We start from the raw sequence: 15,807 nt of genomic DNA on the forward strand, positions 1-15,807 counted from the left end.
CATCTAAAATGCCAGACTCTTCGCACTCTTTACTAGATTGCTATTTCTTTCTATTCCGTTGCCAGCAGCTATTGTTGTAGTATGCTATGAGCTGCACAGAGAAGGGAGAAGAATCATTTCTGTTGTGCATTTCACATCCTCCTCAGGAAAGTCTCCCCAAAACTGTCGTCGATGTCAGTATCATGTTACTGGATAGCTGGATAGCTCTATAATGTCAACTTACCTGAGCAACATGCTGTCGGATTCGGTGCATATTCTTGCCCGGCTGGATCTGGCCCACCACCCCTGGATAGTCCGATTCAGTCCTCTTGGGCACAATCATGGGTCGTCCGACGAAGCACTCATGCGTCAATAACGCAAAGCCGAGAGCTTCTTTTGCACCGATCGGAATCCCAATCTCGGAGATGGGGACAATACGTGTGTTGGGCATGCGCTCCTTCAGGTAGTTGATGATGTTAGGGTTATACGACCCACCGCCGCCCATGTAGATCTCGTCGACGCCCCCCGGCGGCCCCCAGCGTTCGTAGGCATCGGCCAGGGACTGCGCTGTGATGCGAGTTATGGTGGCGACACAGTCCTCGGGTGTAGCGCCGCCTGTATTGACACACTCTGTCAGATATATATAGTCCTAATTGGGGTAGTCGACTTACGCGCCAGCATCTCATCGCAGATGTCTTCCGCCATCCGATCCCCAAACGTCTCTCGGCCAGTAGTCTTGGGTATATCATGCACAAAGTACGGCCCCTGTAGTACTCGATCTACCACAGACTGGTCAACCTTGCCCTTCTGGCCCATGGCACCATTCTTGTCATATTCCTGTTGACCGTTGGTGAAGTACCGCACCGCAGCGTCGATAAACACGTTTCCAGGTCCCGTATCGAAGTCGTAGCACTCTTCAACAGCGCCTCGGGGTAAGATGGAAAAGTTTGCAATGCCGCCAATGTTCTGCACCGCACGATTGAGCGTCGGGTGGCTCAGCAGGAGGGAGTCGAGAGCTGCAAATAGCGGGCAGCCTTGTCGGCCGAGAGCCATATCGGACACGCGAAAGTTGCCAAGCGAGGTGACGCCTGTGCCAGCGGCAATGATGGCTATCTCACCCATGTCGAGATGTGCTCGACTCTGATTTCCCTCAAAGAGCTCCGGCAGGGGTAGGTGCCAGATCGTCTGGCCCTGGCCACCAATCAGATCGACGTCCGATGCCAGGCTGAAATTGTTCTCCTGCGCGAACCACTTGACGGCGTCTGTAATGACCTCCCCCAGCTGGATGTTGACGATGGCCATTTCCTCGGGCGTCGTCTTGTTCTCCTTGATGAGCTTCATGACTCTTGCCTTGAGCTTTTTCGGCATTGCGTATTCTCCGTAGTGCAGGAGCTGCATCTTTAACGGCGTTTTCGGGCTGTCCTGGGTGAAGTGGACATGGACAAGGTCGACCCCGTCCATGGACGTTCCCGCATTGTGTCCAATGACTTTCAGCGAACTGTTGGAGTCCAACCACATGTCAGCAATGTTAAGGGCAAAAGACCGAGTGCATTCAAGAGGTATTAACACTTACAGTGGGCTGCCGCCGGACTGGTTCAAAGCGGAAGGCATCGTGCGGTCTAGCGTTAAGGGAATGCGCGATTGAAGATACAGATCATGGAGTGAAAGGTCATAATGATGCTGCGCATACTTTATATATCTTGCTGGGAGAAAGCTCGACAAAATCACGCCCCCACAACACACCTCACATTCACACCGGGCACATCGGACTCAATTCCCTTCCGGAGACAGAGTCAGTCATTCCTCCTGCCATTCTCCGCACTTCATCTTTTCAAGTGGATGCAGTCAAGCAGAGGTCTGTGGGGGTTTTCCGTTTGGAGAGTCTCGAGACTTACCAAAGTCAGTATGGAGCTGTGGAGACAATTGGGGAAATCTCCTCTCGGGGATGATTGCCTTCCGCAGTATCCAACCTTCTCGGAGCTGCATGCCTTCCGGGGATTTTATCGTTTATACTCCCCGGACCCTGTTTGGCCTGGGGTTTGGCACTAACGCCATGATCAAACCCCAGATTCTGAAAATCTATAAATTCTCCAACCTGACAGGAATCGGAACGTCCAGTTGCGACTCTATGACATGCCCTGGGTCAAAATCCCGTCATCTATCTCAATCATGGCCATCTTCCCACTGACCAGATACACCACCCACATGGGTGCGTCGGGTCTGACGCTCAATTTTCTTGTGGCAGGCATTGCGACATGTGCTTTTTGGCTTTTTGGCTACGACATGAGCGTTATGGTATACTGCCTTTCTCGAGCCCTTCCAAAGTGACACTCCCCGTTCTAAGAAATAAATAGGGTGGTCTCATTACCGAAGAGTCCTTCACATCTGTTTTCCCCGAGATGAAAAACGCCAACATCCAGGGCATCGTGATCGCCTCTTTCGAACTTGGTGCTCTTGTCGGTGCCCTCGCCTGCTTGGACCTGGGTGATCGCCTCGGTCGTCGTCTGACCGTTTGGTTCGGCATGCTCTTTATGTTGATCGGCGGCACGCTACAGACCAGTGCCTGGGCTCTATCTCAACTGACACTGGGCCGCGTCCTCAGCGGCATTGGGCTCGGGTTACAGGTAGCCACGATCCCGTCATGGCAGTCTGAGTGTGCGAAAGCGCATAGTCGCGGGCGTTGGGTCATGATTGAGGGTGGTCTACAGACATTTGGCGTTGCTTGTGGCCAACTTGTTGGCTATGGCTTCTTCTTTGTAAAGGGTCAAGCGCAATGGCGTGCCCCCGTCGGCATCCAGCTCTTTCCGGCCTTGATCGTCTTTGTATTCATCAATTTTCTGCCCGAGTCCCCTCGCTGGTTGATCAAACACGGTCTGGTTGAAGAGGTGTGTATTCTTCCCACGATGAAGGCTTCTCGCTGACCGTACAAATTTGCAGGGCACGTACAACCTGTCAAAGCTCCGAAACCTGCCCGTCGACCACCCCGAGCTGGTCTTTGAACGCGATGCCATCATCGCCTCTTTCGAAGCGCAGAGCGAACTCGCTCCGTTCTCCTATAGAGAAATGCTGAGCAACGGGAAGACCAAGATGTTCCACCGCGTCGCCATTGGATTCTTCATGCAATCTGCACAACAATTATCCGGAATCAACTTGGTCTCGACATACGCCAACAAGATTCTACAGGAGTCATTCGGCCTCGCTGCCAGCACATCCCACCTTATCGCTGCCATGGGAGGGTTGGAGTATGCTGTATGCTCGCTTCTGTCCGTTTTCCTCATAGAAGGTCTTGGACGCCGTCGCGCCTTTCTGTGGACTACAGTCGGCATGTCCTGCTGCTTTGCTGTGATCGCTGGGCTTCAAAGCACGGATTCGCGCACCTGCCAACTCACTGCTGCTGGATTCCTGTTTCTCTTCAATACCTTTTTTGGCCTGGCCTGGGTGGGAGGACCATTTCTGTACAGCGCCGAGATTGCACCGCTGCGATGCCGTGCCCAGGCCAACGCCTTTGCCAGCGCTGGCAACTGGTTGTTTTGCTTTGTGGTGGTCATGATTATCCCGCCTGCTTTCCAGAATATCGGCTGGAAGACGGTAAGACTACTTCGCTCTCCTTGTGGGCCGTCATCTAACGTGCGTCTAGTATATCATTTTTGCCATTTTCAATTCCTGCTTCGTACCCATCATCTACTTTTTCCTAGTCGAAACAAGGAAGAGAAGTCTCGAGGAGCTTGTGAGTATCACTCCTTGCCATGAAACAAACCCAGTAGGCTAATATTTGGGTTTCCAGGATGTCATCTTCGCTGCGGGTGGTGACCCGGTCAAAAAGGAGAAGACGATGCCGTACAATATACCTATTGAGGAGGCCCGGAGGATCCTTGGTCTTGCTGAGAGTACTAGTATTGCTGAAGTATTATATCACGACGCGAAGCCGTCAGTTTGAAAGAATAACACTCAATCTGTTGAAGGCAATACAATGATCACTCCCATGGACCAGCTGCATTGCATTACAGGCAGTAGTGCAATATAAGGAGGCAGATGAGATATTCACACCGGTTGGAGTGGTAATGCCTGAGGCATGAAAAGGTGCCCTAGGGCCTAAGGTGTCTGGATGCTTGCAATCTGCCTTAGGCACCAATGAAGTGTCCCAGCCGGATACCAGCTGTCATGTGACCCTATTCTAATTAATGTACTACATATTACTAGTACTAGTACTAGCCTCTATTACTATTCTATGACCTTACCCCTTAAAGCTAAAGAGCCTGATGGATTCCTTTTCGCGGGGCAAAAATCAAGACTTTTGTGCAATTGATTTCTCCCCATTCTCCACACAACTCTAGACAACTAATTCATTTAATGCAAGTTAATCGGCACTGTATGTATGATTTATGATTTCTGACAGCGACCTAAGCTGCATTAATTCAGTCCAGCTCAATATCCAGCGACGACTCCAGTCATGCCTCCCGCGTTGGCCGTCCGCTTAACCTGCCAGGCCTGCACGCGCCGCAAAGTAAAATGCGACAAGAAGAGCCCCTGCACAAACTGTGTAAAGCATGGGATTTCATGTGTTGCTGTTGAGAGGCCACGTTGGCCACGCGGCCGGTCGGGAAAGCAGGCAATAAGCCGAGAGCAAGATCTGAGCAATCGTGTAGCGAAGCTAGAGCAGATAATAGAGGACTTTACCCACTCAAAAAGAGGAACGGAAGATGTGTCCAGCAGCCGTGGCGATACTACCATACCTAGGAGTGGACGAGCGCCAAAACCACCGTCAGAAAGGGTGCAGACAACTGAAGAGTTGTTTCCTCCTCAGCCGGTGAGCGGTATGCCCTTAATAGTAGTGACAATTCTCTAACCGCAATAATAGTCGGTGATTCTACAATCCACCGACACCCGAGACGACGCCCTTGGCAGCGGGTTTGCCAACAACACGACCAGACGAGAACGGCACACAGAGAATCACCCGGAGCTACCTTCGGAACCAGTGCGTCGGAGGATACTCGTCGACATCTTTCTTCGCCAAGTCGACCCGGTCTTGAAGATCTTGCACCGGCCATCTCTCTGCGCCTATCTCCTGGAGGGAAAGCCCTACTTGGACTATGCTCCGGGGCATCCGGTACCTGCGGCTCTGGCCTCTGCTGTGTTTTATATGGCCAGCTCAAGCCTGGCTGAAGACCAATGTCTCGCTCTGCTTGCCGAGAGGAAAGAGACGGTACTGGCAAGATACAATGATGAAACCATGACAGCCCTCGCTAGGGTCGACTTTCTGGTTACAAATCATCTGACTGTATTGCAGGCATTTGTCCTGTCTTTGGTCAGTGCCTTGCCATGGCGAGGAGACTGCAAGGTTAGCTAACTGTTGGTGCAGGTGGCTGCAAGAACACACGATCACAGCCGAAAGGTCTGGACAATGCTCAGCGTAGCTCTTCGCATAGCACAAGCACTCTCGCTGCACATGACCGATCCCCCATTTCCAGTAACGCCGTTTGAACGCGAGATGCGTCGCCGCTTGTGGCACTTGATCGGCTGGTTGGACCTTGAGGCATCGCTGAACCGCGGATCGGAAAGCATGATGCGGTCTGCCTGGATTCAGACACATTCCCTCACGAACATCAACGACGATGACTTTGGATTCGACTCGGAGGATCCCTTACCGGCTGCGCAAAGCGGGCCAACGGAGGCTACCCTTCTCATTCTGTTTGCGCATGGCCAATGCGCTCTACGTGCCTTGGATTTATCCCACTTTGCTGAACCAGGCATCACGGACATCCATATGCGACAGCAAACGGTGGACCACTTCCGTCGTACTACGAAGGAGCTGCTGGCCGGCTGCGACCCCGAAAATGTTCCGTTCCACTGGTTCACTAGCCAGATCCAGGAGCAGATATCTGCTGTCCTGCAACTTATCGCTCTCCGGCCCCTCCAGAGGAGTCCGACCTTTGTCCCTGCGGAGCTACCAGCGCCCCAAATGCTCGCCCTTGCAGCCGACATTTTAGAACGACGTCAGAGAATGTTCAGCGATCCTCGGGCACAGCCCTGGTGCTGGTTCGAGCTGTTATACTTTCCCTGGCATGCGCTGGTTGTCGCCATGACCGAGGTCTGCGTCTGTACTGACCGATGGGTGATAGACAGATACTGGCATACGCTTGAGCGTAGCTATGACCTCTTTCAGAAGCAGGCTGTTGGTACACACTATGACTGGCTTTCGGCGTCAATGGACAGTTTGATGAGCAACGCGCGAGCTGCGCGACAAAAGGTGGTCGACTCCGACTCGACAGGGCTTCAAGCGCCCAGTTCCCACATCTATATGGACATGGCGTCTCTCGAGGGCCCAGCCCTGTCGGAGTCTCTGCCATCTGTACCTGACGCGACTTTGGCGGCGGAGGAGCTTACGCAACTACAAGACCAGGAGGTCAGCGCGTGGGCGCAGTATGGGGATTTTACCGACCGCTTCTATGAGCTGCATGCGATCTTTGACGGTGGGCTATCCTAACGTGATACCTCATGACACTAGCTGCCGAAATCAAAGGATCTAGCTCGGTCATGGATCTGGGACTCTTGTACTACTGTAATTACTCATCCATACAGAGATGATATCATGAACACCATGCTCTTCGTAGCTATCTCTTCTACTATCAGTCGTCATCCAAGCAACCATCACTCGGGTCTATATCCATCTCGGCTTGGAATGAAACCCGCAACACCCTCGCCGTATCCCTCCCATCCATCGAATTCAGTCACATACTTGATGGCCGCCTTGAGGTAAAAGTCATCCTTACGACCAAACGTCTCCTGGAAGACCTTCGGAGCCCGCACCACTTTGAAGAAATGGGCATCCAGAGCCCACTTGTGCGCCAATGCGGTATCAACCACCCAATTCCAGTCCCGGCCATCTACCTCGACGGCTTCGATCCAGTCGAGGGAGAAGCGGGGCCGCAACTGGCAGATGTAGGTCATGATTCCGAAGAGCGCATACTGTTTCAAGATGGATGCGCGGCGGTCAGTGGGGAAGTAATGCCACAACACTCGCAGCGCGTGGGCAACAGTCATGAAGTGGACATTGAAAAAGTCGAACGAGTCCCGTGGGTTGCCATTGCTCAGGGCCACCAGGACGGCCAGGTCGCAGCATTCCTCAAACTGGGGTAGGAGGTCAGTGACTTCCCAAGCGTTCCAGTGTTCCAGCACGACAGCAATGTTTTGCTCCTGGTATAGGACGTCGAGGTTGGCGATGCCAGGCTCGGAGAACAGACCGTCCAGTCGTGGATCCTGCCGCACTTTCTCAAAGACCTCAGCCAGGGAGGTCGTTTTATACTTCGATGTGTCAGGTGGCGCCTGGTCAAGGACGGTATGCATAGGATTGTACTCCGTGCACCCCTGACTGAGGGCTTGCGCCGCTACCTCTTTGCTGCGGAACTCGTACGCGTAGGCGAGATGGATAACCGGGTGGCCCACTGTTTCGCTAGACGGTCAGCCACACTTGTGCTCCCTGGGTGAGAGTGGATCACATACAGCCTCCAGTACAGCCGTTCACCAGTGGCTCCGTGCCGGAGTAGAGATACTCTTCAAGCACCTTTCCCCAGTCTCCCTGTTTTTCCTTCACTTCATTATCGAAGAAGTCCTGGTATGCCACAGTGTACCTAGCTGGATAGTGAGTAACTTGTTCCTCCCTGTAGGGACATAACAACGCACTCTTTACGAGTCAGAAAATCCCTCCAGTTTTCCTTGGAAATGGCCTCGCCTCGGATGAACCCCCGAGCAATAGGGACCAACTGGGTAATTTCATGTTCATATGTCCTGGTCAATTGGTCGCCGTTGGCACCCAGCGCATACGCAGAGCCAAGGAGCTTTGGAACAAAGTCAACGGACGACTCTCGTAACCATATGTCTAGGCAAAAACATACATGCGGCAAGTGACTGTGCAGGATCAGCTCTGGGTCACGCAGCGGCGCAACCGTGATATGGCCTTGTTCAAGGAGGTTTCGCAGCTTCTGGGTTCGCGGATCGGGGAACTTGGTCACGTCGTAAACAGGAACCGGAGGGAGGTCCCTCAAGCGGGACGCGGGAGGCAGTCGGATAGACTTTTGGCTAGTGCTGGGAGTCATTGCTGGAAGTCTGGAAGCTTGGATTACGCTTGTGTATGGTAAATCGGACTGTCAAGTTTCTAAAGAGATTGCTTAATATGCCTGTCGAAAGAGTACGGTCTTCTACCAGTTGACGGCGGCGTTTATATACCTTCGTTCTCCCTGATCAAGTCTCCCTCTTGTTACTCAACCCACCCATATGCTGCAGCGACGATCTCAAGCAAGCATTTGGTCAAGTGCGGCAGTCTCTGATGATCATCTTCGTTGGAGGTCCGTCGGATGAAATCATCTCGGGCTTAGGAACTCTCAAAGTCCGAGCCGGTGAGGAGGCAAGATATCTCATGATATTCCTATTCCACAGACGTGACTTTTTGCTCCAATGGGAAAATATCTCTAGTGGTCTGACTCTCCTCAGAACGGACCATACGTGCTTGGCAAATGATTTCGGTAGTTACGATGCTTACTCTACAATCGGGAAAAGGAAAGGTACTATAAGAATAGAGGGTATGGGTTAAACACCCTTCAATAACGGATATACCTCAGATAGATAGACATATTCCCTCACACTGCTAGTCTATGTATTCTATTCTACTCTGATCTGCAGCGCTTAGGATCATTTAGTACCATCTCTACATGCCAGGACCCACCACTTCAGACGACACCACCACCGTTGGCTCTCAGAACCTGGCCCGAAATCCAAGCGCTATCCTTCCCCCACAGCAAACTAACCGCTGCGGCAATTTCATCCGGCTCCGCGATTCGGTTGAACGGGTTATGACTCGCAATCATTTGTACCCGAGTCTCATCCATGGCCTTGTGGAAGGACACTGTGCTCGTTGCACCTGGCGAAACGGCATTGACGCGGATTCCCGCGCTCGCTAGGTCCCGCGCCAGGACCTTGACCATCTGGTTCATCGCTCCCTTGGTCGATACGTAAAGAAGGAAATGTGGTGGCACCGAAGACGTATCGGTAAGGTCCGTCGAGATGAAGATGATCGTACTCCCCGGCTGCATGTGAGGCAAGGCTTTCTGCGAGGAGGGGGGTGTTAGCATCGGTCCCTGAATCTAGACTTATACGGGTGCACCAACCTTCGCGAGGAAACAAGGCCCTTTGACGTTGACAGCAAAGGCGCGGTCAAAGTCCTCCTCAGTGACACTCCGCAGGTCGCTCTCAGGCACATAGGCCGCGTTGGGGACCAGGACATCGATCCGCCCGAACCGAGCTACTGTGGCTTCGATAAGTTCGTCAACCTCCGCGGTCTTGGAGATGTCCGCCCGCACGGCAATGGCACGATCACTTCCAATCTGAGCGACCAGGGCGTTGGCACCCTTGACGTCGGACATGTAGTTGATGACCACGCTGGCTCCCTCGGCGGCCGCACGCAGGACGATGGCTCTGCCGATGCCCTTGGATGCACCGGCAACGACGACTACACGGCCGGATAAGGTCATGATGAGAGTAGGATGTCAAAGGGGTTGCACGTAAGAAAAGGGACGAACGACGGTATGTCAACTCTGCAGGAAGGGAAGATAATTTCCGTCCGCCCAGCAGCAAGGCAAATATTTAGGTAGCTCGGCAGCCTCGGACTCGGTCATATTTTTCCTTCTTCGGGGGACTAATCACCGTGACACCGTGCTATCACATCTGGCTTGGTGGATTCTGAGAGAGTCTCCCACACCTGTCGGGCAGCACCCGCTGCATCAGGGCTACATGTGGGGGGGATTTTCTCTATTTTTAATGCGAAAATAGGAGGCTACTGCAGAAAGCTTGCTTTAGTGTCTCTAGTAGTGCGGTAGAAAGTCTTAAAAAACGTCAAGTATACTGGCTACAGAGATGATTGGACTTTGTAGTAGTTCTTTGCTGCTGGTATCCTTTTCGTTCCCTGTCCACTGTCTGGTAGGTGACGTCTATCTGCATCATATCCCGGAGCAGGAACCTATTGCTCTTGTTGAAAGGTTGTTTAAGACAGAGCAGTACAGTTTGAGAGTGGTGGACCTTGTTTACTACGTTCCACTGTGGCTATTCGGCAATCGGGTTTTGCGGCTTTTGAGTTGGAATGACGCTATCTCGCCAATCCAGAGACTATATGATGATTTGAATCATTTGATATCCCTACTTTGAATCCCTAGTATATAGTGATTCAAATCATTCGATATCCCTACTATATGGTGACTCAAATCTCTAGTATACAGCGATTCGAGATTCGAATCCTACTATACAATGATTTAAATCATTTAATATCCCTACTATATGACAATTCAAATCCCTACCATTTAACAATTCACGAGCATAGTCCAAAATCTTCATGTGAAGAGAGTAACGAGGAATTTGAATAAGCTTGTCATATCCGATCGCCTAGGCGTCGGCATGATGATTGTTGTAGATGGCTCTCTGGACGTCCACTACCACTGACTTGAGATGAAATGGCGTTATGGCATTCTCATGGTGAAACATTGACTTAGCACGGCGGGAATGATCCCACTGTTCAGGTCGTTGATTGTGCAGCAGGCTAGGTTATATTATACTGGTAAAGTACGTTCTCCTAACCTTATATCTGCAATCTTCTGCTTCTCGAGGCGTGTCTTCCTAAGTTAAGATGGTTCCTGAGACCGTCCATAGACCCTGTTAATGGATATTCCGTGCTTCCAGTCCTTTAAACGATGGTATCCATGAGAGTGCTCTAGATATTGTAGCATTCAAATGTCAAGTCCTCGTTCTATTCACCATTAATCATATATTAGCATAGCTTCAAGCAATGTATGGGATCAAACGAGGGATATGCTTACCAGCGCAACATCCGGCTGGCGTGAGTCACAGCACTGAAGTTTGTGATCCACAGACTCACAGATATCAGCATCGAACTGATCCTCGACCGCAGTGCCTACGAGTATCAACCATCAGATAATGCTCAATTTAGACGGGATTAAGTCGTAATTACCATTGCCACAAATATTGGCGTTAGGATTAGGGCGCACTCCATATTCGGCGAGAATGTCCTCGGGCAATGCGGAGTATGGCGTTACTCCCGCGCAGCATTTCACGTTCCCAATGCATGAGTCAATATTTTGGGCCACGGCAAGCGTGAAAATAGGAAGAAGGACAAGAATGGGCTTCATGGTGGAAGTTGGGACAAACAGGTTGATCGATAGACCTTCGTTGATACAGTAGCCTTGCTAGGGAGAGTTGGTTATTAGCAAGGCACTCGGACTATTTAAATAGTATTCCTCTCTTCCAACCACGGGGGACATACATACGGCGCGTGTTTATCACACTGCTGCGTGAGGGTAAAGGGAAGCAAGGAGGTATACTACACGTTACACAGCAGAGGCGCTATTGCAGCCACCCCCTTCCTAGGGCAAAGCAAGCATTCAAGCTGCTCACGTTCTGCTGCGTAAGTGGTCGATGTTGAATGGCAAACACTGATATCACTGGCTGATTAATCTTAACTAACACAATTCTAAGGCCACCCGTGCCAAATGGTCCTACAACCTGATTCTAATACTCGAAAAGTTAGCCTTACTCCAAATAAGACCACTATCCACAGGCCTGCATGGAGAAGTGGGATTCCCCTTCTTGTGGAATTGCAGTATTCAGTATAGTTTTCTCGCATGAGAAAAGGGAAAGAAGATGCACGCAGATAGGGCCTGGAGTACAGCATCATATTCGCTACGCCATCCTTCCTCGATTGGTTGGGCTAAAACTCACGGTACTGTGTTAAACCACTGGTGTAAAATCTCCTTGCCAGAACCGAATACTGATTGCGACAGAAAGATATCAAACAGTGGCGTTGCTGACACTTTTGAGGCTGTCTTTTCGCCGCCACCTTTTTTTATCGATACTAAGTCATCGGCCTAGAGGGCTCCATGGAACTTCGATCAACTTTCTTCAGCATCCACGTGGACTTTGCCTGTAACTAGGTCGGGGACGCTGAGCCAAAGGGTAATCAACGACAGGCCAACTTGTCTGGCTCATAGCCCTCTTGCAATACCTGCAAGAAACCATAACACCAATATTGGCATACAAAAGCCCCCAAGACGGCCATAAGTTTCAAAATAAGCTTTGCTAAGCGCTACCTCCTCGTCACCTCTAAGATATAGACTCAGCAATGAGACTCGAAATGGCACCGTAAAGCGAATGTGTTGAACAGACGGAGCACATCAAGCATCAGGCCTCGAGGAGTCAAGAGGTTACAAGCAGTTCGGCAGTCGCTTGCCTCCAGCCTAACAACACCCCGATTGATTGCAACAAGTTCCTTCAGAAGCGAGTGGAGTCCTTGCTAGCGGTATTTCCATCAGCCTTGGTGGTCGATCATCTGATCTGACTCATCCTGTGATACCAGGATGCGCTATATTGTCAGACCGACCAACACCAACAAAGCTTTCCAGGTCAATTATGGAATAATGGCTGATGTATATAAAGCTGACAAATGCAAAGTATCCAGTCCGTCACCGAGCTACGAATCTTGACACCGAGAGAGTGCTGACTCACAGTCACATCCCGAATACGAGCATGCCACAAGACTAAAGGGACTCTGCACATCGTGGTTCACCAAGCAATTAGCTCATGGCCTCCAATGACGTCGATAAAACTATCGGCACTGTATATCCGGGGTATCGCCCCTAACGACAAACAAGGGAAGTTGACTACGTTCATGAAGTGGCAAGAGGGCTCAAAGAAGAACTCGGTATGCTGATAGCAATCACTTTCATTGGATATTCGTCAGGTGAGGAAGTCCCCCCTGCTTCAATATCATGAATATGCCTTTTATAGTTGAATGATTGGTGAAACATTTCAGCTCTATCCAGGATGTTGACGTTGCGGGCTCACCGAACTACCCCATTTGTTAGGAGCTGATGCTCTACAAAGTTCTGTCACCTTTACTCCGTAGAACATAGTCATAATAATAGTAATGCATTATAGAGTACGCCACCTGATAGCTGAACCATGATATAAAATGATCGCAGCTACACCGGTATATGGACCCCCAAGCGTTGAGCAAGTTCATTGTCCCTGTTTATCCAACAACTCAGACAAGTAAGGATGACTGTGAAAGTTGGCATCAACGGATTCGGCCGGATCGGTCGCATTGTCTTTCGCAACTCCTTCTCCCATGATGATGTCGAGGTTGTTGCTGTCAACGACCCGTTTATTGATCCCAAGTATGCGGTATGTCGCACTCATCCTGACCAATCCTTCTAAGACGAGATCTATTAACAAGAAGTGCTAAAACGAAAGCAATACATGCTCAAATATGATTCCACCCACGGCCGCTTCGAGCACGAAATCTCCCAAGACGAAGGCTCTCTCACCATCCAAGGGCGCAAGGTGAAGTTCTACGCCGAGAAAGATCCCGCCAACATCCCCTGGCGCGAAACAGGAGCCGAGTACATCATCGAGTCCACCGGCGTCTTCACGACGGTCGACAAAGCCAAAGCACATCTTCGCGGAGGAGCCAAGAAAGTCATCATCTCCGCCCCGTCCGCTGATGCCCCGATGTACGTGATGGGGGTCAACGAGGAGAAATACGACGGCACAGCGGATGTGGTGTCTAACGCATCGTGCACCACGAACGCCATCGCTCCCTTGGTCAAGGTTATCAATGAGAAGTTCGGGTTCGTGGAGGGCCTGATGACTGCTATCCATGCGTACACTGCGACGCAAAAGCTGGTTGATGGGCCTTCGTCCAAGGACTGGCGGGGTGGGCGTGCAGCCGCGGAGAATATCATACCCAGCAGTACTGGTGCCGCGAAGGCGGTTGGTAAGGTGATCCCTGAGCTGCAGGGTAAGGTCACTGGCATGTCTATGCGGGTGCCAACCTCGGATGTCTCGGTCATTGATTTAACGTGCCGGATTGAGAAGAGTGCGACTTATGAGGAGATTGTGGCGGCGATCAAGGAGGCTGCTCATGGGTCTCTTAAGGGTAGGGCCCGTCTTTCATTCGTTTCTCACGTTCGAAACATATCTAATTGCTATAGGTATTCTGACCTATACTGAGGATGATATTGTATCCAAGGACATAATCGGGAACCCACACTCGTCCATCTTCGATATCAAGGCCGGTATCTCGCTGAATACCAATTTCGTGAAGCTGGTAAGCTGGTACGACAATGAGTGGGGATACAGTCGTCGAGTGCTGGATCTGGTGGCCCATGTCGCCAGTGTGGATGCTCGGAAGTGACCTCCACCTGGAGATGAGTATTGCAATCGGCTTGCTTCGTCTTTAGTGATTGTTTTCCTTGGTTGGTGGTTTCAGATTACAGATGAATGGCGATCAAGTGTAGCTTGCTTGTTGTTTGTTCACTCATGCCTCTAGCTGAGTTGCGTTTATTTTATCCAAAGCATTCTGACACATCACCCTGATCTGTTCCCACCTCCTTCGAAGTGAGGCTAGCTTGTCCTGGTGCCTAACTTGCCCTTTGCTTTGAGTTCCTAATGATTCAAGAGCCTCTATTGTTGTAGTGCTCTCTTGGAAGTAGATCTCAATCCACTCGCGGATAATGTTCCAGGTTTTCCGCGTGTCGAATGCTTTAGTTGCTCGACCTTGTACGTAACTTCGAAAGTCATTGGATGGCATGTACTTGACACACGCCGCGTTAATCGTGCGAGGGCAAACGCCAGAAGGCGTGAGTTGGTAGTCTCTGCCTTGTGGATTAGAAGGCTGCGCGCAGGGGATATGGCAACCACTCACTCTAGTCCTTGCTGGGAGGCAAGCTCTTCCCTTTCCGCTTCAGAAAGGTTATTTGAGATGATATCATCCAGGAATATAACATCCGACTCATTGTGATCGAGAAAAAATCCATCTGCTTTAGGTCAGCCGTGCCGGCCCCGTAGTGACAAACGGTACTTGCACTCGACGAAAAGAAAGTCATTGGAATGAGCTCCGTAACTCATGAAGATCTCCTCTCCTTTTTCTAATCTACCGCGTCAGATGTCTATTTTGACAGTATCGGCATAGTCCTACCGTATCGACGAGAAGCAGTAAAGGTGTACTTGGCTCCATCAAAGACAACTTCGCAATCCTGCTCACGGCATTAGCTCCACCGATTGCACACCGCAGTGGAGATGCACTTACAGCGTCATCCGAATGATTGAAATAATCTGCAAATGGCACAAGACCTATGGCGTCGTTCCAGTCCTCAGGAGGTTCTTGCCCGGGCTTAACGTAGTAGAAGCTTCTTGTGTTCAGAATTAACCAGTGAAAGGAGAATCTATCCCGATCCATGTTAGGAAACACGGTGAGCACGTTCCGCCATGCGTCCTGGAGTCTTTTCTCCTGCTGGGCAAGCAGGTTCTGGCTCTTGGACTCGAATTTTCTATTTTTCTGGTTGGTTTCAAATGCATTCCAAATGCCAGAAGCTGAAGGAGGCAGTAGAAAGGGCCTCTCGCAGGGAATCTGCTGAAACTCGGAGTTCGACCTCCGCAAATTCTCCGGCCACAGGATGGGCATACTGTCTTCAAAGTCCTTGCGTGATGGCCAGACTTTGCGCCATAAATCCCACCTCTTCAGGAATTCATGATCTCCCTCTGTTAGAAACGCAGCAAGGATTCCATGAATTGATGTCCCAGGAGGGAACTGCTTGATGAGAGACGCCGGGATAGAATCAATTGTGATCATCAGGTCCAATGGGACTGCGATCATGACCTCACCCTCCTGACACATGGATTATCGGTGGTCAGTCATTAGTACTATAGATGTAGTAGATCCGTCTACGCACCTCTATGTTTCTGGTCGCGATCATCCCTGACCCACGGCCG

At 50.8% G+C, this 15,807-nt stretch overlaps 8 protein-coding genes across 8 annotated transcripts, besides 1 other annotated feature; 3 read left to right on the forward strand and 5 right to left on the reverse strand.

Annotated features, from left to right (window-relative positions):
- Positions 1 to 84: 84 nt before the first annotated feature.
- On the reverse strand, positions 85 to 1,590 carry NFIA_041070 (UPF0075 domain protein; the record flags this gene model as incomplete). Its single annotated transcript, XM_001266425.1, has 4 exons — positions 85 to 162; positions 224 to 594; positions 651 to 1,477; positions 1,553 to 1,590. The coding sequence occupies 4 exons, from the start codon at positions 1,588 to 1,590 to the stop codon at positions 85 to 87; spliced, it is 1,314 nt and encodes a 437-aa protein (XP_001266426.1).
- A 558-nt stretch (positions 1,591 to 2,148) lies between these two features.
- NFIA_041080 (putative MFS monosaccharide transporter) lies at positions 2,149 to 3,916 on the forward strand (the record flags this gene model as incomplete). Its single annotated transcript, XM_001266426.1, has 5 exons — positions 2,149 to 2,274; positions 2,334 to 2,864; positions 2,917 to 3,567; positions 3,617 to 3,706; positions 3,764 to 3,916. 5 exons carry the CDS (start codon positions 2,149 to 2,151, stop codon positions 3,914 to 3,916), a joined length of 1,551 nt encoding a protein of 516 aa, XP_001266427.1.
- A 513-nt stretch (positions 3,917 to 4,429) lies between these two features.
- On the forward strand, positions 4,430 to 6,463 carry NFIA_041090 (C6 zinc finger domain protein; the record flags this gene model as incomplete). The annotated part of the gene is made up of 3 exons (XM_001266427.1): positions 4,430 to 4,786; positions 4,838 to 5,284; positions 5,339 to 6,463. The coding sequence occupies 3 exons, from the start codon at positions 4,430 to 4,432 to the stop codon at positions 6,461 to 6,463; spliced, it is 1,929 nt and encodes a 642-aa protein (XP_001266428.1).
- A 164-nt stretch (positions 6,464 to 6,627) lies between these two features.
- NFIA_041100 (questin oxidase family protein) lies at positions 6,628 to 8,072 on the reverse strand (the record flags this gene model as incomplete). The annotated part of the gene is made up of 4 exons (XM_001266428.1): positions 6,628 to 7,421; positions 7,480 to 7,607; positions 7,660 to 7,814; positions 7,872 to 8,072. The coding sequence occupies 4 exons, from the start codon at positions 8,070 to 8,072 to the stop codon at positions 6,628 to 6,630; spliced, it is 1,278 nt and encodes a 425-aa protein (XP_001266429.1).
- Positions 8,073 to 8,702: 630 nt separating this feature from the next.
- On the reverse strand, positions 8,703 to 9,503 carry NFIA_041110 (putative oxidoreductase, short-chain dehydrogenase/reductase family; the record flags this gene model as incomplete). Its single annotated transcript, XM_001266429.1, has 2 exons — positions 8,703 to 9,080; positions 9,141 to 9,503. 2 exons carry the CDS (start codon positions 9,501 to 9,503, stop codon positions 8,703 to 8,705), a joined length of 741 nt encoding a protein of 246 aa, XP_001266430.1.
- Positions 9,504 to 10,291: 788 nt separating this feature from the next.
- Positions 10,292 to 10,335: a microsatellite.
- Positions 10,336 to 10,732: 397 nt separating this feature from the next.
- Positions 10,733 to 11,168, reverse strand: NFIA_041120 (uncharacterized protein; the record flags this gene model as incomplete). Its single annotated transcript, XM_001266430.1, has 3 exons — positions 10,733 to 10,768; positions 10,839 to 10,933; positions 10,991 to 11,168. 3 exons carry the CDS (start codon positions 11,166 to 11,168, stop codon positions 10,733 to 10,735), a joined length of 309 nt encoding a protein of 102 aa, XP_001266431.1.
- A 1,924-nt stretch (positions 11,169 to 13,092) lies between these two features.
- On the forward strand, positions 13,093 to 14,230 carry NFIA_041130 (type I glyceraldehyde-3-phosphate dehydrogenase; the record flags this gene model as incomplete). The annotated part of the gene is made up of 3 exons (XM_001266431.1): positions 13,093 to 13,218; positions 13,288 to 13,972; positions 14,028 to 14,230. 3 exons carry the CDS (start codon positions 13,093 to 13,095, stop codon positions 14,228 to 14,230), a joined length of 1,014 nt encoding a protein of 337 aa, XP_001266432.1.
- Positions 14,231 to 14,741: 511 nt separating this feature from the next.
- On the reverse strand, positions 14,742 to 15,712 carry NFIA_041140 (uncharacterized protein; the record flags this gene model as incomplete). The annotated part of the gene is made up of 2 exons (XM_001266432.1): positions 14,742 to 14,777; positions 15,125 to 15,712. The coding sequence occupies 2 exons, from the start codon at positions 15,710 to 15,712 to the stop codon at positions 14,742 to 14,744; spliced, it is 624 nt and encodes a 207-aa protein (XP_001266433.1).
- Between the last annotated feature and the right edge of the window lie 95 nt (positions 15,713 to 15,807).

Source organism: Aspergillus fischeri, genomic scaffold, assembly GCF_000149645.3.
Source record: "Aspergillus fischeri NRRL 181 1099437636247 genomic scaffold, whole genome shotgun sequence".
NCBI classification, from domain to species: domain Eukaryota; kingdom Fungi; phylum Ascomycota; class Eurotiomycetes; order Eurotiales; family Aspergillaceae; genus Aspergillus; species Aspergillus fischeri.